General features: G+C 41.1%; 1 protein-coding gene across 8 annotated transcripts in view; it reads right to left on the bottom strand.

The window, feature by feature from the left end:
• The window catches only part of chd6 (chromodomain helicase DNA binding protein 6), a 137184-nt gene extending 121902 nt beyond the window's left edge, over positions 1–15282 (bottom strand). For 4 of the 8 annotated variants that reach the window (XM_014131634.3, XM_014131641.3, XM_014131638.3 and 1 more), the window contains exons 1-2: positions 14382–14599; positions 13269–13318 (exon numbers count right to left, since the gene is read on the bottom strand). In XM_014131634.3, coding sequence (XP_013987109.1) covers positions 13269–13318; positions 14382–14451 — 120 coding nt within the window. In that variant the 5' untranslated portion in view covers positions 14452–14599. Of the gene's footprint in view, positions 1–13268; positions 13319–14381; positions 14600–14659; positions 14769–15114 lie in introns of those variants that run through there. The other 4 variants (XM_014131635.3, XM_014131636.3, XM_014131640.3 and 1 more) reach the window with 3 other exon arrangements.
• Between the last annotated feature and the right edge of the window lie 7234 nt (positions 15283–22516).

Here is a 22516-nt window from a genome sequence, read left to right as displayed (position 1 = left end):
GATGCTATGGACTGGCCCGCCTGTTCCACAGACCTGAATCCAATTGAGCACATCTGGGACATCATGTCTCACTCCATCCACCAACGCCATGGTTGCACCACAGACTGTCCAGGAGTTGGCGGATGCTTTAGTCCAGGTCTGGGAGGAGATCCCTCAGGAGACCATCCGCCACCTCATCAGGAGCATGCCCAGGCGTTGTAGGGAGGTCATACAGGCACATGGAGGCCACACACACTGAGCCTCATTTTGACTTGTTTTAAGGACATTACATCAAAGTTGGATCAGCCTGTAGTGTGGTTTTCCACTTTAATTTTGAGTGTGACTCCAAATCCACACCTCCATGGGTTGATAAATTGGATTTCCATTGATTATTTTTGTGTGATTTTGTTGTCAGCACATTCAACTATGTAAAGAAAAAAGTATTTAATAAGATTATTTCATTCATTCAGATCTAGGATGTGTTATTTTAGTGTTCCCTTTATTTTTTTGAGCAGTGTATAATGTCAACATACATGGCAGCATACATAGCTGGAAAATAGCTTAGCATTACCTCATCATAATCAGTACAATCTTCAAAAAAGTATTTTAAACACATAGGTTGCCATTACAATAGGCAATAATAGGAATGCATTAGTCACCAGTACTTGAAAACGTGAATAAAACTGCAAATACATTATGCTTCATACATACATCATGCTAGAGTAGAAGCAACTACATGATATACAGAAAATAAGGCACTCACTTTGATAGGAATGCACACATGTCCAAAGTTATTATTTCAAAGGGAAACAACAATGGGGGCAATGCGAGCGCCAGCCAGAAAATGTACCAGTTCGTGCAAAACTGCGCAAATATCTGCATACTTGATGTGTGGAAAAAAATGGGGAAGGGCTCTCCTCGAAGAGGGAAGTTTGTCCGCCTCAGTAAAACCTCAAACAAATTTTCAGCAACACTGAAATGAGCTACTTCTATGTGAATTAATGAGGAGGCGGAGCACACCGCAATTCAAACTGTTGTTAGAAAATACAACTTGTTAGAAAATAATTTGAAATTGACAAGTTGAAACATAGCCTATAGATAATTAGCTGGCAGCACGTGTTAACTCCTTGTTGTTCGCGCGTTCAGTTCAGCTACTCCAAATGTAGGAAGCGCGCGGAAAATGTCACGACGAAAAGTTTAAAAAAAAATTGTATTTACCTTCGTTTAAACATGTGAAACGTTGTAAAACATCAATCTTTAGGGCCTTTAGAACGTGAAGATTCAGTAATATTTCAACCGGACCATTCCTGTATCTTGAAAAACGTTTTGGAACAGCGCTTCCTCTCTCGTGAATGCGCGCCAATGAATTGATGTCCTTCCCTGGGTGACCAACTTCCCAGCCTTCTCATTCGGTCTCTGTTCATCGTAGACGCCTCTAACAACGTTCTAAAGACTGTTGACATCTAGTGGAAGCCTTAGGAAGTGCACAATTATTACTACATCACTGTGTGTTCAATAGGTAATGACTTGAAGAGAGCCCACGCATCCAGATTTCCACTTCCTGGTAGGATTTCTCTCAGGTTTTTGCTTGCCATATGAGTTGTTATACTCACAGACATCATTCAAACAGTTTTAGAAACTTCAGAGTGTTTTCTATCCAAATCTACTAATAATATGCATATCCTAGCTTCTGAGTTTGAGTAGGAGGCAGTTTAATATGGGCACATATTTTTTCCGAAATTGTCAATACTGCCCCCTATCCCTAAAGGGCTTTAAGAGGTTATTAACTGTCCTGTTTTGGAACAGTGAGTGCATTCTGACATCACGTGCATAAAACAACTCACGCTGGGGCAACCGTTAAGAAATACTTGGAACTCACGTATGAAAAAGGTTAACAATAATAATTATTATTATTAGTGTGAGTGCTTATATTTGTCTTGTTACGCACAAGTATAATGTAAATGTGTTTTTAGCATATCCAAACTCCCCGTGACACACCAGCAGGGAGTGGGGTCATGGCCAGGGTCGCAATTGTACTAGAGGTCGACCGATTATGATTTTTCAACGCCGATACCGATTATTGGAGGACCAAAAAGGCCGATACCGATTAATCGGCCGATATATACACACACACACAAACTCTGAAGTGACAACGATACTGAAGTCTGCTTAGGAGACAAATACTCTCAACTGTTTGAATAATAAAAATAGAGTTTAAGTTACCTGTGATGAATGCTGAAAACAAAAACTGTAATTTCTATATGCAGGAAATCCTATTTTAATAATGGGCATGGTAAGAATTGACTACCAAAGTGCGAGTCATAATTCCCATGACACCTTCTAGCAAAATCTGAAAAGCGGTTCCTTCATTTATTCCATAGGATATTTTTTAGAATAACTTAAAATAAGGTCTGTGTTTGGTTTAGGCTTACACCACCTTGCCAATTTTATAACTGTGTAGATATCCATAGGATAACTCTGATCAATATAAGCAAAGACAAAACATTTTGTAGAGTGGATTTATGAAAATATGTTGACAAACGTTACCTAGTGAGATTTACACGGGTATCAAAATGCTGAGGCGGTTTAAGCACAAAACACAGACCTTATTTGAAGTAGATCAAGACATTCTCTATGGAAGACATGAACGGTAAAATAACAAAGGAACCCCTTTCAAGTTCAGCCGCAAGTTATTACAGGAATTATGACACGTCGACTATTTCTCTCTAAACCTTATACCTTTGACTATTACGAGCCTGCTGCTGCCTACCACCGCTCAGTCAGACTGCTCTATCAAATATCAAATCATAGACTTAACTATAATATAATAAACCTTAGGTCATTAATATGGTCAAATCCGGAAATTATCATCTCGAAAACATTATTATTTCAGTGACATACAAAACCGTTCCGTATTTTATCTAACGGGTGGCATCCATAAGTCTAAATATTCCTGTTACATCGCACAACCTACAATGTTATTTCATTGTTCCGTAAAATTCTGGCAAATTAGTTCGCAACGAGCCAGATTCTGTATACCCTGATTCTGCGTGCAACGAACGCAAGAGAACTGACACAATTTCACCTGGTTAATATTGCCTGCTAACCTGGATTTCTTTTAGCTAAATATGCAGGTTTAAAAATATATACTTCTGTGTATTGATTTTAAGAAAGGCATTGATGTTTATGGTTAGGTACAGTCGTGCAACGATTGTGCTTTTTTTCGCAAATGCGCTTTTGTTAAATCATCCCCGTTTGGCGAAGTCTGCTGTCTTTGTTAGGAAGAAATAGTATTCACAGTTCGCAACAAGCCAGGCGGCCCAAACTGCTGCATATACCCTGACTCTGTTTGCAAGAGAAGTGACAAATTTTCCCTAGTTAAAAGAAATTCATGTTAGCAGGCAATATTAACTAAATATGCAGGTTTAAAAATATATACTTGTGTATTGATTTTAAGAAAGACATTGATGTTTATGGTTAGGTACACGTCGGAGCAAAGACAGTCCTTTTTCGCGAATGCGCACCACATCGATTATATGCAAAGCAGGACAGGCTAGATAAACTAGTAATATCATCAACCATGTGTAGTTAACCAGTGTTTATGATTGATTGATTGTTTTTTATAAGATAAGTTTAATGCTAGCTAGCAACTTACTTTGGCAACGTAGTTAGAGCGTTGGGCTAGTTAACATAAGGTTGCATCCCCAAGCTGACAAGGTAAAAATCTGTCGTTCTGCCCCTGGACAAGGCAGTTAACCCACCGTTCCTAGGCCGTCATTGAAAATAAGAATGTGTTCTTTAACTGACTTGCCTAGTTAAATAAAGGTTTAAAAAAAATATATATATATTTTTGGCCACCGATTTGCCGATTTAATTTTTTTTATTTATTTTTTGTATTAAAAAAAAAAAAAAAAAAAATATTTTTTGAAATTATATATAATTTCCAAAAATACTTTTTTTTTTTTAAATACAAAAAATAAATAAAAAAAATTAAAATCGGCAAATCGGTGGCCAAAAATACCGATTACCGATTGTTATGAAAACTTGAAATCGGCCCTAATTAATTGGCCATTCCGATTAATCGGTCGACCTCTAAATTGTACAGCACCCCTGGAGCAATTAGGGTTAAGTGCCTTGCTCAAGATTTAGGGTTAAGTGCATGCCCAGCTTTGCCATCCCCATAGCGCCGGTCCTGTACCGACAACCCACAATATGACGTTTGGGTGTTTTGTCAACCAGTCTATTGCCTTTTACTGCACACATAGTGCCAATGTCAGAAGATTGGGTAAAATAAACAGACATCATGGTCACAGGAGCGTCTAGCTAGCACAATCAGTGCAGTGATGAGGTATAGGCTACATCATATTCAGTTTCTCTTTTGTGTTACTAGAGAAACATACATAAAGGACTACTAAACAGATGGTCCACAGACTGAATAGTTGATAATAAAAGTACAAAAATGTAAAGATGGTGCACTTTTGATGAGCTTGCAGCGACATGAGATGATGTTTTCCACAAATTAGTCTTAAGGTACCTGTAAGGTTATCTAAAAAAATTGTTCTGTTCCTGCACTTATAAACCTTGTTCCTCCAATTATCTTTCAAGAACAATATCAGGAGTATTTGAATTTATTCCATTGAGCAGGCCTAGTTCTCCTTTATTACACTTTGTGTAATATGTGTAATATCCAAGATGGCGTAGCAGTGCAGACGTGGTTTGTCGTTCCCTCGTGTACTTTATGTAATTTTGGTATTTATTTCAATTTATTTTCAATCTCTGTTCCATATTTAAATTAAATATACCTTCCGGTAACCCGCCTCACCCAATGTGATACGGATCCGCTATTGTTTTAGACCTTATAGCCAGAACCTCCATCAGGAGCTAGCCATCAGAAGCTAACCAGCTACTAGCGAATTAGTCAAATACTTATTTCCCTCATTAAAATGCAAATCATTTTATAACATTTTTGACATGCGTTTTTCTGGATTTTTTTGTTGTTATTCTGTCTCTCACTGTTCAAATAAACCTACCATTAAAATTGTAGACTGATCATTTCTATGTCAGTGGGCAAACGTACAAAATCAGCAAGGGATCAAGTACTTTTTTCCCCTCACTGTATTTAGTCATTGTCAGCCACTGCCAGCGGCCTTTACCTTCCACACACACAGCAGACGTTTTTTAGCCTGGATAATACTTGCCAGCCTGCCAGTATCAGACCATTTTCTCCACTACAACACCGGATTCCTGCCGTAAGCCCTGGACCATTACTCCTGATCATCACAGCTAGCTAGCTGCCACCAAGTGACCCAGCCCCGAAGCTAGCTCTGCGCCAGGCCCACCTCACAGCCTACTCACTGATCACTCGGCTACACAGCTGATGCCTACCGGACTCTACACCAACATGGCTAGAATCCACTACTCCACCGGATCCTTGCATAAGCTCTGCATCGAATCATCGCTATAGTGGCTAATGCTCCTGCCCCGAAGCTAGCACCAGTTAGCCACAAGCCAGGCACATCTCCCGGCTAGCAAACGAAATTACTGCAACTACAATACCTCTTTCGCCATCTGGCCTGGACCCTTTGTCGACAGAGCGCCCTGCCGTACCACCACGACTGGTCTGCCGACAGAACTCCATCCGCTGTGCCGTCAACCGGCCTTTGCCGGACGTCGGAGCAGACGCTTCTACTAACCCCCGCCTGCTAACTTTAAACGATGTGTCTCCCGCGTGCTAGCGTAGTAACGACTACCCCGCGGCTTAACTGTTCCATCTATTGCTGTTCACTGGACCCTATGATCACTTGGCTACATAGCTGATGCCTGCTGGACTGTTCATTAACCACGGTATTCCATTTTGTTTATTTTTTGGGGTTTATCTGTCGGCCACAGCCTCGAACTCAGGCCCTGCGTGTAGTTAACCGACCCTCCCTGCCCATTCATCGCCATTTTACCTGTTGTTGCTGTCTTAGCTGATTAGCTGTTGTTGTCTTACCCGTTGTTGTCTTAACTAGCTCTCCCAATCAACACCTGTGATTGCTTTATGCCTCTCTCAAATGTCAATATGGCTTGTATACTGTTGTTTAGGATGTTTTTTTAAATGTTGTTTACTGCGGAGCCCCTAGTCCCACTCAACATGCCTCAGATACCTCCTTTATCGCACCTCCCACACGAGGTGACCTCACACAGCATAACTAGCGCGTCCAGAGATGCAACCTCTCTTATCATCACCCAGTGCCTGGGTTAACCTCCACTGTGCCCGCACCACACCATACCCGTCTGTACATTATGCCCTGAATCTTTTCTACCACGCCCAGAAATCTGCTCCTTTTATTCTCTGTACAACGCACACGACCAGTTTTGAGATCATTTAGCCATACCCTCATCCTACTCCTCCTCTGTTCCTCGGGTGATGTGGAGGTTAACCCAGACCCTGCATGTCCCCGGAAACTCTCAATTGTTGTCTTCTGTAACCGAAAAAGCCTTGATTTCATGCATGTTAACATCAGAAGCCTCCTCCCTAAGTTTGTTTTACTCACTGCTTTAGCACACTCCGCCAACCCTGATGTCCTTGCCGTGGCTGAATCCTGGCTTAGGAAGGCCACCAAAAATTCTGAGATTTCCATACCAAACTACAACATTTTCCATCAGGATAGAACTGCCAAATGGGGAGGAGTTGCAATCTACTCCAGAGATAGCCTGCAAAGTTCTGTCATACTTTCCAGGTCTATGCCCAAACAGTTCGAGCTTCTAATTTTAAAAATGAATCTCTCCAGAAATAAGTCTCTCACTGTTGCCGCCTGTTATAGACCCCCCTCAGCTCCCAGCTGTGCCTTGGACACCATATGTGAATTGATCCCCCCCCCCCCCCCCCCCCATCTTCAGAGTTCGTTCTGTTTGGTGACCTAAACTGGGATATGCTTAACACACCGGCAGTCCTACAATCTAAGCTAGATGCCCTCAATCGCACATAAATTATCAAGGAACCCACTAGGTACAACCCTAAATCTGTAAACATGGGCACCCTCATAGATATTATCCTGACCAACTTACCCTGCAAATACACCTCTGCTGTCATCAACCAGGATCTCAGCAATCACTGCCTCATTGCCTGCGCCCGTAATGGGTCTGCGGTCAAACGACCACCCCTCATCACTGTCAAACGCTCCCTAAAATACTTCAGCGAGCAGGCCTTTCTAACTGACATGGCCCAGGTATCCTGGAAGGATAGTGACCTCATCCCGTCAGTAGATGAAGCCTGTCTGTTTTTTAAAAGTGCTTTCCTCACAATCTTAAACAAGCATACCCCATTCAAAAAAATGTAGAACTAAGAACAGATATAGCCCCTGGTTCACTCGACTTGACTGCCCTTGACCAGCACAAAAACATCCTGTGGCGTACTGCATTAGCATTGAATAGCCCCCGTGATATGCAACTTTTCAGAAAAGTCAGGAACCAATATACACAGTCAGTTAGGAAAGCAAAGACTAGCTTTTTCAAACAGAAATTTGCATCCCGTAGCACTAATTCCAAAAAGTTTTGGGCCACTGTAAAGTCCATGGAGAATAAGAGCACCTCCTTCCAGCTGCCCACTGCACTGAGGCTAAGAAACTAAATAAATCAAATCAAAGTTAATTTGTCACGTGCGCCGAATACAACAGGTGTAGACCTTACAATGAAATGCTTACTTACAGGCTCTAACCAATAGTGCAAAAATGTATTAGACTAAATCTACGATAATTGAGAATTTCAAAAAGCATTTTTCTACGGCCGGCCATGCTTTCCACCTGGCTACCCCTACCCCGGCCAACAGCTCTGCACCCCCCACAGCAACTTGCCCAAGTCCCCCCCGCTTCTCCTTCACCCAAATCCTGATAGCTGATGTTCTGAAAGAGCTGCCAAATCTGGACCCCTACAAATCAACTGGGATAGACAATCTGAACCCCTCTCCAATATTATCAGCCGAAATTGTTGCAACCCCTATTACTAGCCTGTTCAACCTCTCTTTCGCATCTCTGAGATCCCTAAAGATTGGAAAGCTGCCGCGATCATCCCCCTCTTCAAAGGGGGAGACACTCTAGACCCAAACTGTTAGAGACCTAAATCCATCCTGCCTTGCCTTTCTAAAGTCTTCGAAAGCCAAGTTAACAAACAGATCACCGACCATTTCAAATCCCACCGTACCTTCTCCTTTATGCAATCTGGTTTCAGAGCTGGTCATGGGTGCACCTCAGCCACGCTCAAGGTCCTAAACGATATCATAACCGCCATCGATAAAAGACAGTACTGTGCAGCCGTCTTCAATGACCTGGCCTAGGCTTTCGACTCTGTCAATCACCGCATTCTTAGCGGCAGACTCAATAGCCTTGGTTGGTTCTGCCTCGCCTGGTTCACCAACCACTTCTCAGACAGTTCAGTGTGTCAAATCTGAGGGTCTGTTGTCTGGACCTCTGGCAGTCTCTATGGGTCCCACAGGGTTCAATTCTCGGACCGACTCTTTTCTCTGTATATATATCAATGATGTCACTCTCATTTTGTCACTAAAGCCCCATATACACTACCCACCACTGCGACCTGTATGCTCTCGTTGGCTGACCCTCACTACATATCCGTCGCCAAACCCACTGGCTCCAGGTCATCTATAAGTCTTTGCTAGGTAAAGCCCCGCCTTATCTCAGCTCACTGGTAACCATAGCAACACCCACCTGTAGCACACGCTCCAGCAGGTATATTTCACTGGTCATCCCCAAAGCCAACACCTCCTTTGGCCGCCTTTCCTTCCAGTTCTCTGCTGCCAATGACTGGAACGAATTGCAAAAGTCACTGAAGCTGGAGTCATATCTCCCTCACTAACTATAAGCATCAGCTGTCAGAGCAGCTTACCGAGCACTGCACCTGTACACAGCCCATCAGTAAATAGCCCACCCAACTACCTCATCCCCATATAGTTTTTTTTTGCTCTTTTGCACCCCGGTATCTCTACTTGCACATCATCTGCACATCCATCTCTCCAGTGTTAATGCTAAATTGTAATTATTTCGTCACAATGGCCTATTTATTGCCTTACCTCCCTAATCCTACTACATTTGCACACTGTATATCGTTTTTTTCTATTGTGTTATTGACTGTACGTTTGAATGTGTAACTCTGTTGTTTTTGTCACACTGCTTTGCTTTATCTTGGCCAGGTAGCAGTTGTAATTGAGAACTTGTTCTCAACTGGCCTACCTGGTTAAATAAAGGTGAAATAAAGAAAATAAAATTGTGTAATGTACTTTAATTAATCCATGCCAGTGTGTTGTGTAATGTTGCCACTTATGAATTACAATTCTAAAAGCAAAATCGCTTAGGGTTGGCCTCGTTCTTGTTATTCTCATTGTACAACATTTATTCAGCTACTGAGGAAAATAGCAGTTCAATATAAAAGTGCTCCTTTATTAAACCAATGTGTTTCGGCATTAAAGCATTCATCATGGTGCATGTGTACAGGCAGAACAGGCCAAGTATATAGTTCCAATTCTAAATGGGCATCTGCCCGCATCACAGTCCCACAGGCCAAAACCAAGCGACAGTGCTCCATGAAGAAGCAAGCCCATCTTTCAGCCTGATCTAGCGTCCCCCGTCCCTACTCATCACCATGGGCTACAGTAGATTAGTCCATACAAAGTGCAACATTTTCTGTCCGAGCCCTAATCATGACCTCCATTCCCCGTTCTCGCTCTGTTTACAGCTGAAAACCCAATGAAACATGAATTGAAAGGAATTTAACCAAATCACCTAACTAACCATCTGGCATAGCAGGGGTGTGAAGAATGTCCTTGTCCTTCTAAGACATTCTTCTGAATGGGATATCTAGTCAAAGACAGTAGAGTAAGAAGAGGGGCAGAAACTGCTTCTCCAATAGAAATCTTAGATCAAGCTTGTAGGCGATGTCATGGTGACTTTGGCTAGCTGAACTCATGGGTAGGAACACATCATCGGGTCTAACATTCGTCTTGTGCAGGCCGTCAAATCAAAGGCACTCCTTGGATATATAGTTGTTTTTGACGAAAATGAAAACGTGTCAGTTCGTCACTTTCACAAAATTAGAGTAATAACATGTTCAACTACTTAGGACATTGGCTCGAATCTAGGATGTCCTTTTAGAAACTCTATGGTCAAGTCTCGAGACGAGTCTAGTCCATTGAGGTAGCATGATGGTGGACAAGCATGGACTTGTCAGAATCAGGTATGTGCCACTTCTGTCAACCTAACTAACATTTCCATTCTCGTTTCACCAAGTTTTATATCCTAATTTCAGGAAACTAGGCGTATGCCGCGGGTCACTACGTCACAGGAGACCCATTTGAACGTAAAATTTATTTTTTTGCGTTTTTTGGGGGTAGAAATGCTTTCTGGAACATGTGAACTTTCATGTGCCTTAATTACAGACTTGTATGCCATCTGAACTACCAATATATACATTTTTTTTTAAATACGATCCTAGTTGGTTTAGCCACAGAAAGACAGAAACCTTTCCGCTAGCCATGATTGGCTGAGATAATGAGTGGGCTGGACATGCCGAGAGATGTGTTTGGATTGGTCTGCCATATAGCACGCTTCTGTCTATTTGAGCTGGTCAGTATGTGTAGGTAATCCTGCCTAACGCAGCTTTTTTTATTTTTTTTAGAACTACATAAGTGTTGCTCTCCACTTTCTGAAGGACTGAGTTTTGAAATCAGTAGAATTTGAGTATGATAGCTAAGGAGAAAACACCTGTCTCCAGAATACATCTTCAAACTAAGGGCAACCATGGCATCCGAGACAGTGAGAGGCATCCATCCATGATATACACAACCGTTCAAAAGTTTGGGGTCACTTAGAAATGTACTTGTTTTTGAAAGAAAAGCACATTAAAATAACATCAAATTGATCAGAAATACAGTGTAGACATTGTTAATGTTGTAAATGACTGTAGCTGGAAACGGCAGATTTTTTATGGAATATCGACATAGGCATACAGAGCCCCATTATCAGCAACCATCACTCCTGTTTTCCAATGGCAATTCTGTTTGCAAAGCTGAAAACTGTTGTGCTGATTAAAGAAGCATTAAAACTGGCCTTCTTTAGACTAGTTGAGTATCTGGAACATCAGCATTTTTGGGTTCGATTACAGGCTCAAAATGGCCAGAAATAAAGCACTTTCTTCTGAAAGTCGTCAGTCTATTCTTGTTCTGAGAAATGAAGGCTATTCCATGCGAGAAATTGCCAAGAAACTGAAGATCTCGTACAAGGCCGTGTACCACTCCCTTCACAGAACAGCGCAAACTGACCCTAACTAGAATCGAAAGAGGAGCGGGAGGCCCCGGTGCACAACTGAGCAAAAGGACAAGTACATTAGAGTGTCAAGTTTGAGAAACAGACGCCTCACAAGTCCTCAACTGGCAGCTTCATTAAATAGTACCCGCAAAACACCGGTCTCAATGTCAATAGGGAAGAGGTCGACTCCGGGAACACCTTTCTTCTAGGTAGAGTTCCTCTGTCCAGTGTCTGTGTTCTTTTTCCCATCTTAATCTTTTCTTTTTATTGGCCAATCTGAGCTATTATTGGCAACTCTGCCTTGAAGGCCACACTTAAGAGGATGTGAATGATGCTGAATGGGTGTAGATAAAGAATAGCTCTCCAGTAGGTACTAAAACATTCAAAGGCCATTTTCTCAAAAATGAAGTTACAAGTTCATCAAGTTTCAAAGCAGAATTACTTTCCCATTGTTCCTCAAATGCAGTGAATGATATACAATTTTGTTGCTCTGTGTCTCTGCTTTTATCCAATGTAAAAAAAAAAACACAATTTCAAATTTTGCTACATAAGACCGAATCAAGGCGGTCGGTCACATATAATAATCCAGGAGTTACAGTAACTTGATGTGAGATTGAGGAATAAAATGCAAGAGGCATTGCATTGTTGTGTAATGTTGTCAGTTACTAATTTTAATTCAATAAGCTAAATTGTTAAGGTTTGGCCACTTTCCTATTTATCTCATTGTACAATATTTATTCAGCCACTGAGGTAAATTCATGATTTTAATTAATATTCTTTTGAATAAACAACTCTGTAAATAAGCAGTATCATGGGATTTCCAGCAGCCACAAACCCATTTCAACTTGTTGGTGTGATCATCTGCTCAGGAAAAAAAATTGCCGGCATGCCAATGGCACGGTCTCCGACCAAACATTTTAGAGGCCCTACTCTGGCCGCAGAGACAACATTTTGCTGTTTTAAATCTACTTTCCTGCTATTCTACACATTTTGCCATGGGGCAGAGAGAAAGATTTACAGTTTAAAAGCTAATTTCCTACAATTGTACACATTTTGCCATGGCTTATGCAGTGTTCTTATGCTATCTATCTAAGTGACTCAAACATTATAACAAAATCAATGGGCCATGACATGACACTTTTGGAATGTTAGATTCTCCAGGTCTGTCTAGTTTTTATTTTGGTGGTTGTTAGTTCTCAAAGATAAATATAGCACTCCAATATCTATATCTGGTTTTAGTTGTTTAAGTTTACATTGAAAATATGTTTTGCCATTCTGAAATAAATAAATATATATTTTCTGGGGTGGCGGCAACAATTTAAATTGTTTAAACAATTTACATGAACAAAGGGGAAACACTGCACATTGATTCTGTTGGAGAATGGAGGGATTTGGAGCTGTCATAGTCATATAACACACTTGATTAAAGACTGATCCTTCACTTTGTTTGATAAGGAATGGGACTATCGTTCAAGGAACAATGTGTATATCATCTACGAAATTACCATTGAACTGTAGGAAATATTGCAAACTGTGGCTTTAAAACAAATTGCATCTATCATTACAGAATGTGTCTTCAAATATCACCATGGTTTAGAATGAAATCCTGCCATTAACAAGGCCCTCACGAACCAGCACCTCAGGCCCTGAGGACCCTAAGGCTAATGAACAGAGTTCTGTGTGTGGCCTGGGTTCAACATCGAACATGGACAACTCAGTGAGAAATGAGCAGAGACCAAGAGACTATACTCTTATTGTATGGTAACATGTGTGATGCGTCAGACACATAGGTCTGACTCATCCTTCAATTCCATCTGTGAAGGAACTTAGGATCATAAATATCGACCCACACACTTTGGCAACTCAAGGCAGAATTGAGCTGAGTGGCAGTGCTATTCTTGATTTTTATATTTCAAGGTTGCTGAAGACATTTGTTTACAACTTAATATGCATGTAAAGACACAAGAAAACAATGCAGGTCAAAAAGATACAAACCTGTTTGTCCTTATTTTGTATCTTCATGTTTCTCTTCACCGTCGCTGCATCTATGACACAGAAATATATTTCTTTATTAAAGTGAAAAACAAAACACACTAACCTTAATAGGACCTGGTCAAATTATTTGCAAGGGGGGTGGGGGGGGTTATTTCTAGTTGACTAGTCCTGTAGAAAGTTATTCTGCATCAAAGATCATTTATATTAGTAATCTTAAAATGGAAATTAAACACAGCTGATTGCAAAATACAATAAACTGGTGATCATTGGTTTGTCACATTTCTCCATCGATAGATTTTTGTTACACTACACCAGGCCTTTTTTGTGAGACATTAAATCTAGGCCTCCATGATTGGGCACCATGAATAATTACAATGTAATTACTGCAAGTCTGACTCATGTATCAACTAGTCTAGGCTATATGTGAAATAAAATGTGCAACTAAAAGTTAGACACTTGTAAATTACAGCACAACACTGAAAGAAAGTAGTGAGCCAAACTAGGAAACAAACTACGGGATTAAAACAACCAACAAATGCACTATTGCTTTCTAAATGAAGTTTGCCCTAAACTAAAATCAGACAAAAACGTACTCGCTCATAGCGAGCTCTTATTTGGGGATAGCATTTTTGTTTAGAAGTTTACAAAAGGAACCTTAAGTGGTGCAGGGGGCTATTTTACCTGTGCAACCTGGGTCTTTGTTTTCTGTTGCACAGAGGCGCACCTGGTGTAGATCGGCTACAATAAAATTCCATAGGAATAATTTACCTACCATTGGGAACGTGCCTTTAATGGTAAGGACTTGTGCTGGCTATCATTAAGTAGTAGCCTATAGAACTGAATTGCTACAAGTTGGCTGGCAAATTGATCGTTCTTATATGATTAAGACCGCGTTAATCATCAAAACATCTCCGCCAAAAAAACACTACATCGGCGGGAACCGTGTCCTATTTATATTAGCGATCTATCGAGCTAGCCAGTCTGCTAACTCTAATGTCACTGCAATGATGTTATATATTCCAGTCCTTACACGTGTTAACACCCCCTTAAACTCCTCGCAGGGACACCGCCGCTACCCCTCAATAAGACCTCACCTACCCGGGAAACACTCACCAGTCAGGCCATCAGCTGCCGAACACTGGGTTTTACCCCCGCATTTATTTCCAAGGACACAAAACGCCATGACAGTTTAGAAAAATGCATACAAAATTTGAGGGGGGGTGGGAGACGGCGGAAAAAAACTCCGTACAATTTCTTAATCCTCTTAAAGCACAAGAGCAGAGGAGTTCATTCATGAGGGATGCACGAGTTCGAGACTCCCCAACCATACCACAACACAAGACCCAGCAATACAACACAGAGTAAAAAAAAAAGTTAAAAAACCTACTTACCTAAAATGGCTACTGCTGCAGCCAAAATACAAACAGCTATTATTTGGTGAAGTTTAGCACTGGCCGCCTGCTACAACAGCCTAACCTTAATTGGACCCGTAACATTCTATTTTTCATTGGCTGCACCATAGCGCAGCTGGGTCGATGGATATTTCCATTGGTTCTCCAGCTGTCAAACAAGGAGTGCCGTTCTACGTTTGTCTGAGAGCTACATATTGCATATCTTTGCTATTCGGGATCACTGGGACGTCCATACCACCATATAAATTGATATTGTAAATGTGTAGGGTTATGTTTAAGGTAAGGGTAGGGAGTGAGGTTAGGGTTTACGATAGGGACGTCCCAATGATCCCATATAGCACTAACCCATTTTGCAAGCACCATTGTGCACTTTTAGTTATTTGCGTTGATGTGCACCCTTTATGTGATTGGTTGTATAGTAGTAATTCGCTTACCATAAAACCGCACGAAAACCTCCTTTTTCGGCCATGAAAGTCATTCGGTTTTCGCTCCTTCGTTTAACACGTTTTTTTTCGTGGTCTCAATCTAATGGTTTCATTGCTGTACGGCTCTCCGGTGGATTTATATTTCTTCTTCCTTGCATTCACCAATCATGGTGCTTTCGTTGAAGGAAAAAAAATGTAACATTCCACGTCTTTGCTCATGTTTAATTTCCCGGATGTGAAATTTCCTGGATTTTCACGCGTTGGCATTCTTCAGTATTTAATCAGCAAAATGTATTTTGTCGGGCAACTGCTGTGAAGTCTTCAGAGTTAGTGACACATTTTGTGATTCCCCATATGGGGTGGTTGTAGATTGTTGTGAGTTAAACCTACACGTATCATTCAGTCATAACACTGTTTTGAAACATGTTTGTATAGGGACATATGTATGGTGAGGTGTCCTGGTTTACCTGGCTAATGCTCAGGTAGGTCACTGTCTAGTTTCCTAGCCTCCCCTTGCTGTAGGCTAGGGTTTACTGTACAAGGGAGATATTCAGTGGCTTGGACAGTTCACCTCGATTATTGTCTGACTTTCTCTTGGCTATGCTATAGAGTCAGGTGAATAAACCAGTTGAATACAGTGAATAAACCAGGTGAGTCAGGTGAGGTAAGATTATTTATAGCTCATGCCCCTCTTGACATCAGGTGGGATAGTAAATTGAAGTCTGTAGTCCTATTCCAGCTTTCATCCTCATTCTACTGGTATCCAGTAGCAAGCCCCGCCATCATTTTAACTTTTCAATATAGTCCAATCAACATAAGCTAAATATGATGTGGCTGTCCATGGTTCCTATTTCTGTGTGTGTGTGCAAGTAGAAAAAAAAAAACATGTTGACTCACCCTACTTGTAGAGAAAAGCCAATGCCATCCTCCTCTCTTTCATGTTGACAAAACGGTCTATCACTCTGTCATACAGTACACTTTTATTTTTTGTTGTCCTAAGCTAGCTGGATAAAATGCTTGCTCGTTAGCCTAACTTCCATTCATGGGCAACGTTAGCTAGTTAACATTAGCCTTCTACATCTAGCTACATATTTAACTTCCATCCTCTCAGGCAATGGGATTTGATAGCAGTGACGTCAAAGCCAAGCTGGCTTCCCTTGACACGTTTTTTTGATGCGCCAGGACCATTCACAGTTGAGGTCGCTAAATTTAGCTCAATGCTGATTGGCACATTTTTTATACTTTTTTTGTCAAGGAAGGCCAGATGCTCGCTGACTTCCCTTGCCATCATAAAGGAAAATTATGAAACATAGAGACTAAAGATATATTATTTTATGTTTTTTTTTTTCTTTGTCCGTTTTTTGGGGAAGCCCGGTTCCCCTTGGCATCCATGATCCCAAATCCTGGTACTGTAGCACATGACTAACTTCCTCTGGGATTCAATCAATCAAGCACCACATGCACCATTGGTAACAGGTTAACAATTGTGCTGAATTCTAGGCCTATCAGAAAGTACCCATTGTTAATGCATAACCACCTACTAACTAGATAAACTAAGTGGAAACAGTATGCCTGTAAAATAAAGTGCTACCAACCTCCCCACACAGAAGACCTTTTCCTAATGAGATCTCTCTTCTGAAAATAAATGACTTCATTTCCATCAAAGGATTCTGGAGTTATACAAAATTGCTTAATACAATCTTAAATATTAAATCTTAAACAATGCTTACAGAATGACACTATGAGCATTGTTATTGTAACATTGTTACCGCTTTTGTATTGTAACTTTGCTATAACTTTTCATAATGTAACAATAACAGTTGTTTTAACATCTCTACCACTTTTCATGATCTCACAATAAGCATGGTTATTGTTGTTGCCACTGTTCATCATGTCACAATAAACTTTAACATTGTTACCACTTTTCAACATGTCACAATAAGCGTTGTTATTGTAACATTGTTACCACCATTCATCATGTCACTAACTTTGGTCACACTTTAATCAAACAGTGCTTCTTCTTGGTCAGGTTTTATTATAAAATAAAATGTGTTCTCGATGACTTACCTGGTTAGTTAAGGCAAAAACAAGCTTGATAGATAGGGTATTCATAAAGTATTCATAAGCACTACATAAATACTTCACAAATAATGTTGCCACCATTTATATACATGGTTGGGGAGTAACGAATTACATGTAATTCGTTACATGTAGGCATTAGAAAAAAACAGTAACTAATCCGTTACACTACCAGCAAAAATATTGTAATAAGATTACAGATACTTTTGAAAAACTAGATGATTACTTCAGGATTACTTTTAAATTCATAAAGGATGTTTGCGAATTTTTTGTTTTTTTTGACACTTCTCTGTTTTCTCAATGACAATCAAATCAGCATTGAAAAAAGGCGCAAATTTAAGTTAGTTCCACCTGAGCGAGTCTGACCACAAGTCAGAGACCACTATGATGACACACCAAATGTGTTTGATGGATTGCAGGAAAAGAGCAAGAATCGTTTTTTGTAGGCTACAGTCCAAGCTATGTCTTGCTGCTGCTGTCGCCATCCAAAGATTATCCAACTTGAATAAACGCTTGGAGGTAAGGATGACAGCAGTGGTGTAGTCTACGGCGATACGGATATCACTTATTATTGATATCTACTTACCGCATTGATGTGACTCACACTGCTGCACTCTCATTTAGCTATTTGGGCCTTACGGATTGCGGTTGTTTTGGATGGCTGTTCACACATCTAAATGTGTATTTGAACCCAATAATGGTTGAATTCAAGAAGTTTAAGTTGCCTATCAATCAGTGTTTTTAAACCAATGGACAGCCAGTGAAAAATGAGCTCCTGCAACAGCTGCATAGTGCGGATCCCAGCCTATGGAATAAAAGTGGGGCTTTTATTGCTCAATCTAATTCATGCTGAGAAAAAAAAATCCATAGGCCTAATGGACACATGCTCAAACTCACACCATTTTGATAGACTTAAAGAGGCAATCTGTAGTTGCTCCATCCATTTTTGGATTTATAAATTCTAATTTTATATATATACTGTATATATACAGTTGAAGTCAGAAGTTTACATACAGCTTAGCCAAATACATTTAAACTCAGTTTTTAACAAATAGTTTTGGCAAGTCGGTTAGGACATCTACTATGTGCATGACACAAGTAATTTTTCCAACAATTGTTTACAGACAGATTATTTCACTTATAATTGTCACGTCCTGGCCAGTATAAGGGTTAATTAGTATTGTAGTTTGGTCAGGACGTGGCAGAGGGTATTCGTTTTATGTGGTTCGGGGTGGTGTGTTTGTTAAAAGGGTGTTTGATTTAGTATTTCCGGGTTTTGGTTTATGTTTAGGTATTTCTATGTTTAGTCTAGTGTGTCTGGTTCTATGTTGAGTTAATTGGGGTTGGACTTCCAATTGAAGGCAGCTGTTTGGTGTTGCCTTTGATTGGAAGTCCTATATTAGTTGGGTGTGTTTGTCTTGTATTTTGTGGGTGATTGTTCTGTGCTGAGCCTTATGCTTTGCCAGACTTGTTGTTGTTGTTGTTGTTGTTCGTTCTAGAGTTTGTTATTTTGGTATTCATTTTTGAAAATAAATAAACGTCAAGATGAGCCTGCACTTACCTGCTGCGTTTTGGTCCTCTTTCACCGACGACAACCATGACAATAATTCACTGTATCACAATTCCAGTGGGTCAGAAGTTTATATACACGAAGTTGACTGTGCCTTTAAACAGCTTGGAAAATTCCAGTAAATTATGTCATGGCTTTAGAAGCTTCTGATAGGCTAATTGACATCATTTGAGTCAATTGGAGGTGTACCTGTGAATGTGTTTTAAGGCCTACCTTCAAACTCAGTGCCTTTTTACTTGACATCATGGGAAAATCAAAAGAAATGCAAGCCAAGATCTCAGAAAATATATTGTAGACCTCCACAAGTCTGGTTCATCCTTGGGAGCAGTTTCCAAATGCCTGAAGGTACCACACTCATCTGAACAAACAATAGTATGCAAATATAAACACCATGGGACCACACAGCCGTCATACCGCTCAGGAAGGAGACGCGTTCTGTCTCCTGGAGATGAACGTACTTTGGTGCGAAAAATGCAAATCAATCCTAGAATAACAGCAAATTACCTTGTGAAGATGCTGGAGGAAACAGGTACAAAAGCATCTATACCCACAGTAAAACGAGTCCTATATCGACATAACCTGAAAGGCTGCTCAGCAAGGAAGAAGCCACTGCTCCAAACCGCCATAAAAAAGCCAGACTAAGGTTTGCAACTGCACATGGGGACAAAGATCCTACTTTTTGGAGAAATGTCCTCTTGTCTGATGAAACAAAAATGAAACTGTTTGTGGCCATAATGACAATCGTTATGTTTGGAGGAAAAAGGGGGAGGCTTGCAAGCCGAAGAACACCATCCCAACCGTGAAGCACAGGGGTGGCAGCATCGTGTTGTGCGGGTGCTTTGATGCAGGAGGGAATGGTGCACTTCACAAAATAGATGGCATCATGAGGGAGGAAAATGATGTGGATATATTGAAGCAACATCTCAAGACATCAGTCAGGAAGTTAAACTTTGGTCACAACTGGGTCTTCCAAATGGACAATGACCCCAAGCTTACTTCCAAAGTTGTGGCAAAATGGCTTAAGGACAACAAAGTCAAGGTATTGGAGTGGCCATCACAAATCCCTGACCTCAATCCTACAGTATATTTGTGGGCAGAACTGAAAAAGCTTGTGCGAGCAAGGACTACTACAAACCTGACTCAGTTACACCAGCTCTGTCAGGAGGAATGGGCCAAAATTCACCCAACTTATTGTGGGAAGCTTGTGGAAGGCTACCCAAAACGTTTGACCCAAGTTGGCACAATTTAAAGGCAATGCTACCAAATACTAATTGAGTGTATGTAAACTTCTGACCCACTGGGAACGTGATGAAAGAAATAAAAGCTGAAATAAATCATTCTCTCTACTATTATTCTGACATTTCACATTCTTCAAATAAAGTGGTGATCCTAACTGACCCAAGACAGGGAATTTTTACTGTGTCACGTCCTGACCAGTAAAGGGGTTATTTGTTATTATAGTTTGGTCAGGACGTGGCAGGTGATATTTGTTTTATATGGTTTTGAGTGTGTGTTTATGTAGAGGGGCGTTTGATTTATGTATTCCTGGGTTTTGGTTTAGTTCTATATTGTATATTTCTATGTCGAGTCTAGGGTGTTTATTTCTATGTTTAGGTATTTGGGATTGGGGCCTTCAATTGGAGGCAGCTGTGTGTCGTTGCCTCTGATTGAAGGTCCTATAATTAGGAGTATGTTTGTTTTGGGAATTGTGGGAGGTTGTTCTTTGCATAGCTGTGTGTTGCCTGCAAGACTGTTTGTCGTCTGTTTGTCGTCTGTTCGTTTTGTTTTGGTAAATAAACATGAGCATTCACGTACCCGCTGCGCCTTGGTCCATTCACTACGACGGCCGTTACATACTGGTATTAAATGTCAGGAATTGAGAAAATCTGAGTTTAAATGTATTTGGCTAAGGTGTATGTAAACTTCCGACTTCAACTGTAAATAGCAATTTTCAGTAGTGCTCAAAGCATGCCATTCCATGAGCGCAGCATTTTTTTCCCAACTCGAATCAATGAGCCCAATCAGTACTCCGTGACAACAAAATGATAAACAACATAGTAGGGCTGGTTAATAAGTCCTTAGTTTAGTGGTTATGCTCAGGTAAAACAAGTTGGCTAATCTATACTTCCGCATTTCCAAGTCCTTTTCTTGAAGATCAAGGGGTATAACATTTATTGGAATGACTGGAATTCTGATAGACTTAGTTTTTTAATGTAAAGATTTAATTTGGAGTCCTTGGAGAATAAGAGCACCTCCTTCCAGCTGCCCACTGCACTGAGGATAGGAAACTCTGTCACCACTGATAAATCCACTATAATTGAGAATTTCAATAAGCATTTTTCTACGGCTGGCCATGCTTTCCACCTGGCTACCCCTACCCCGGTCAACAGCACTGCACCCACCACAGCAACTCGCCCAAGACTTCCCCATTTCTCCTTCTCCCAAATCCAGTCAGCTGATGTTCTGAAAGAGCTGCAAAATCTGGACCCTTTCTTTCTAAAATTATCTGCCGAAATTGTTGCAACCCCTATTACTAGCCTGTTCAACCTCTCTTTCGTGTCATCTCAGATTCCCAAAGATTGGAAAGCAGCTGCGGTCATCCCCCTCTTCAAAGGGGGGGACACTCTTGACCCAAACTGCTACAGACCTATATCTATCCTACGCTGCCTCTCTAAAGTCTTTGAAAGCCAAGTCAACAAACAGATTACCAACCATTTCGAATCCCACCGCACCTTCTCCGCTATGCAATCTGTTTTCAGAGCTGGTCATGGGTGCACCTCAGCCACGCTCAAGGTCCTAAACGATATCTTAACCGCCATCGATAAGAAACAATACTGTGCAGCCATATTCATTGACCTGGCCAAGGCTTTCGACTCTGTCAATCACCACATCCTCATCGGCAGACTCAATAGCCTTGGTTTCTCAAATGATTGCCTCGCCTGGTTCACCAACTACTTCTCTGATAGAGTTCAGTGTGTCAAATCGGAGGGCCTGTTGTCCGGGCCTCTGGCAGTCTCTATGGGGGTGCCACAGGGTTCAATTCTTGGGCCGACTCTTTTCTCTGTCTACATCAATGATGTCGCTCTTGCTGCTGGTGTGTCTCTGATCCACCTCTACGCAGACGACACCATTCTGTATACTTCTGGCCCTTCTTTGGACACTGTGTTAACTACCCTCCAGACGAGCTTCAATGCCATACAACTCTCCTTCCGTGGCCTCCAACTGCTCTTAAATACAAGTAAAACTAAATGCATGCTCTTCAACCGATAGCAGCCTGCACCTGCCCGCCCGTCCAGCATCACTACTCTGGACAGTTCTGACTTAGAATATGTGGACAACTACAAATACCTAGGTGTCTAGTTAGACTGTAAATTCTCCTTCCAGACTCACATCAAACATCTCCAATCGAAAGTTAAATCTAGAATTGGCTTCCTATTTCGCAACAAAGCATCTTTCACTCATGCTGCCAAACATACCCTCGTAAAACTGACCATCCTACCGATCCTCAACTTCGGCGATGTCATTTACAAAATAGCCTCCAATACCCTAGTCAATAAATTGCATGCAGTCTATCACAGTGCCATCCGTTTTGCCACCAAAGCCCCATATACTACCCACCACTGCGACCTGTACGCTCTCGTTGGCTGGCCCTCGCTTCATACTCATCGCCAAACCCACTGGCTCCAGGTCATCTACAAGACCCTGCTAGGTAAAGTTCCCCCTTATCTCAGCTCGCTGGTCACCATAGCAGCACCAACCTGT

Source organism: Salmo salar, chromosome 12 (assembly GCF_965601325.2).
Source record: "Salmo salar chromosome 12, fSalSal1, whole genome shotgun sequence".
NCBI classification, from domain to species: domain Eukaryota; kingdom Metazoa; phylum Chordata; class Actinopteri; order Salmoniformes; family Salmonidae; genus Salmo; species Salmo salar.
The sequence above is the reverse complement of the archived record's forward strand: the minus strand, read 5'-3'. Positions and strand labels throughout refer to the sequence as shown.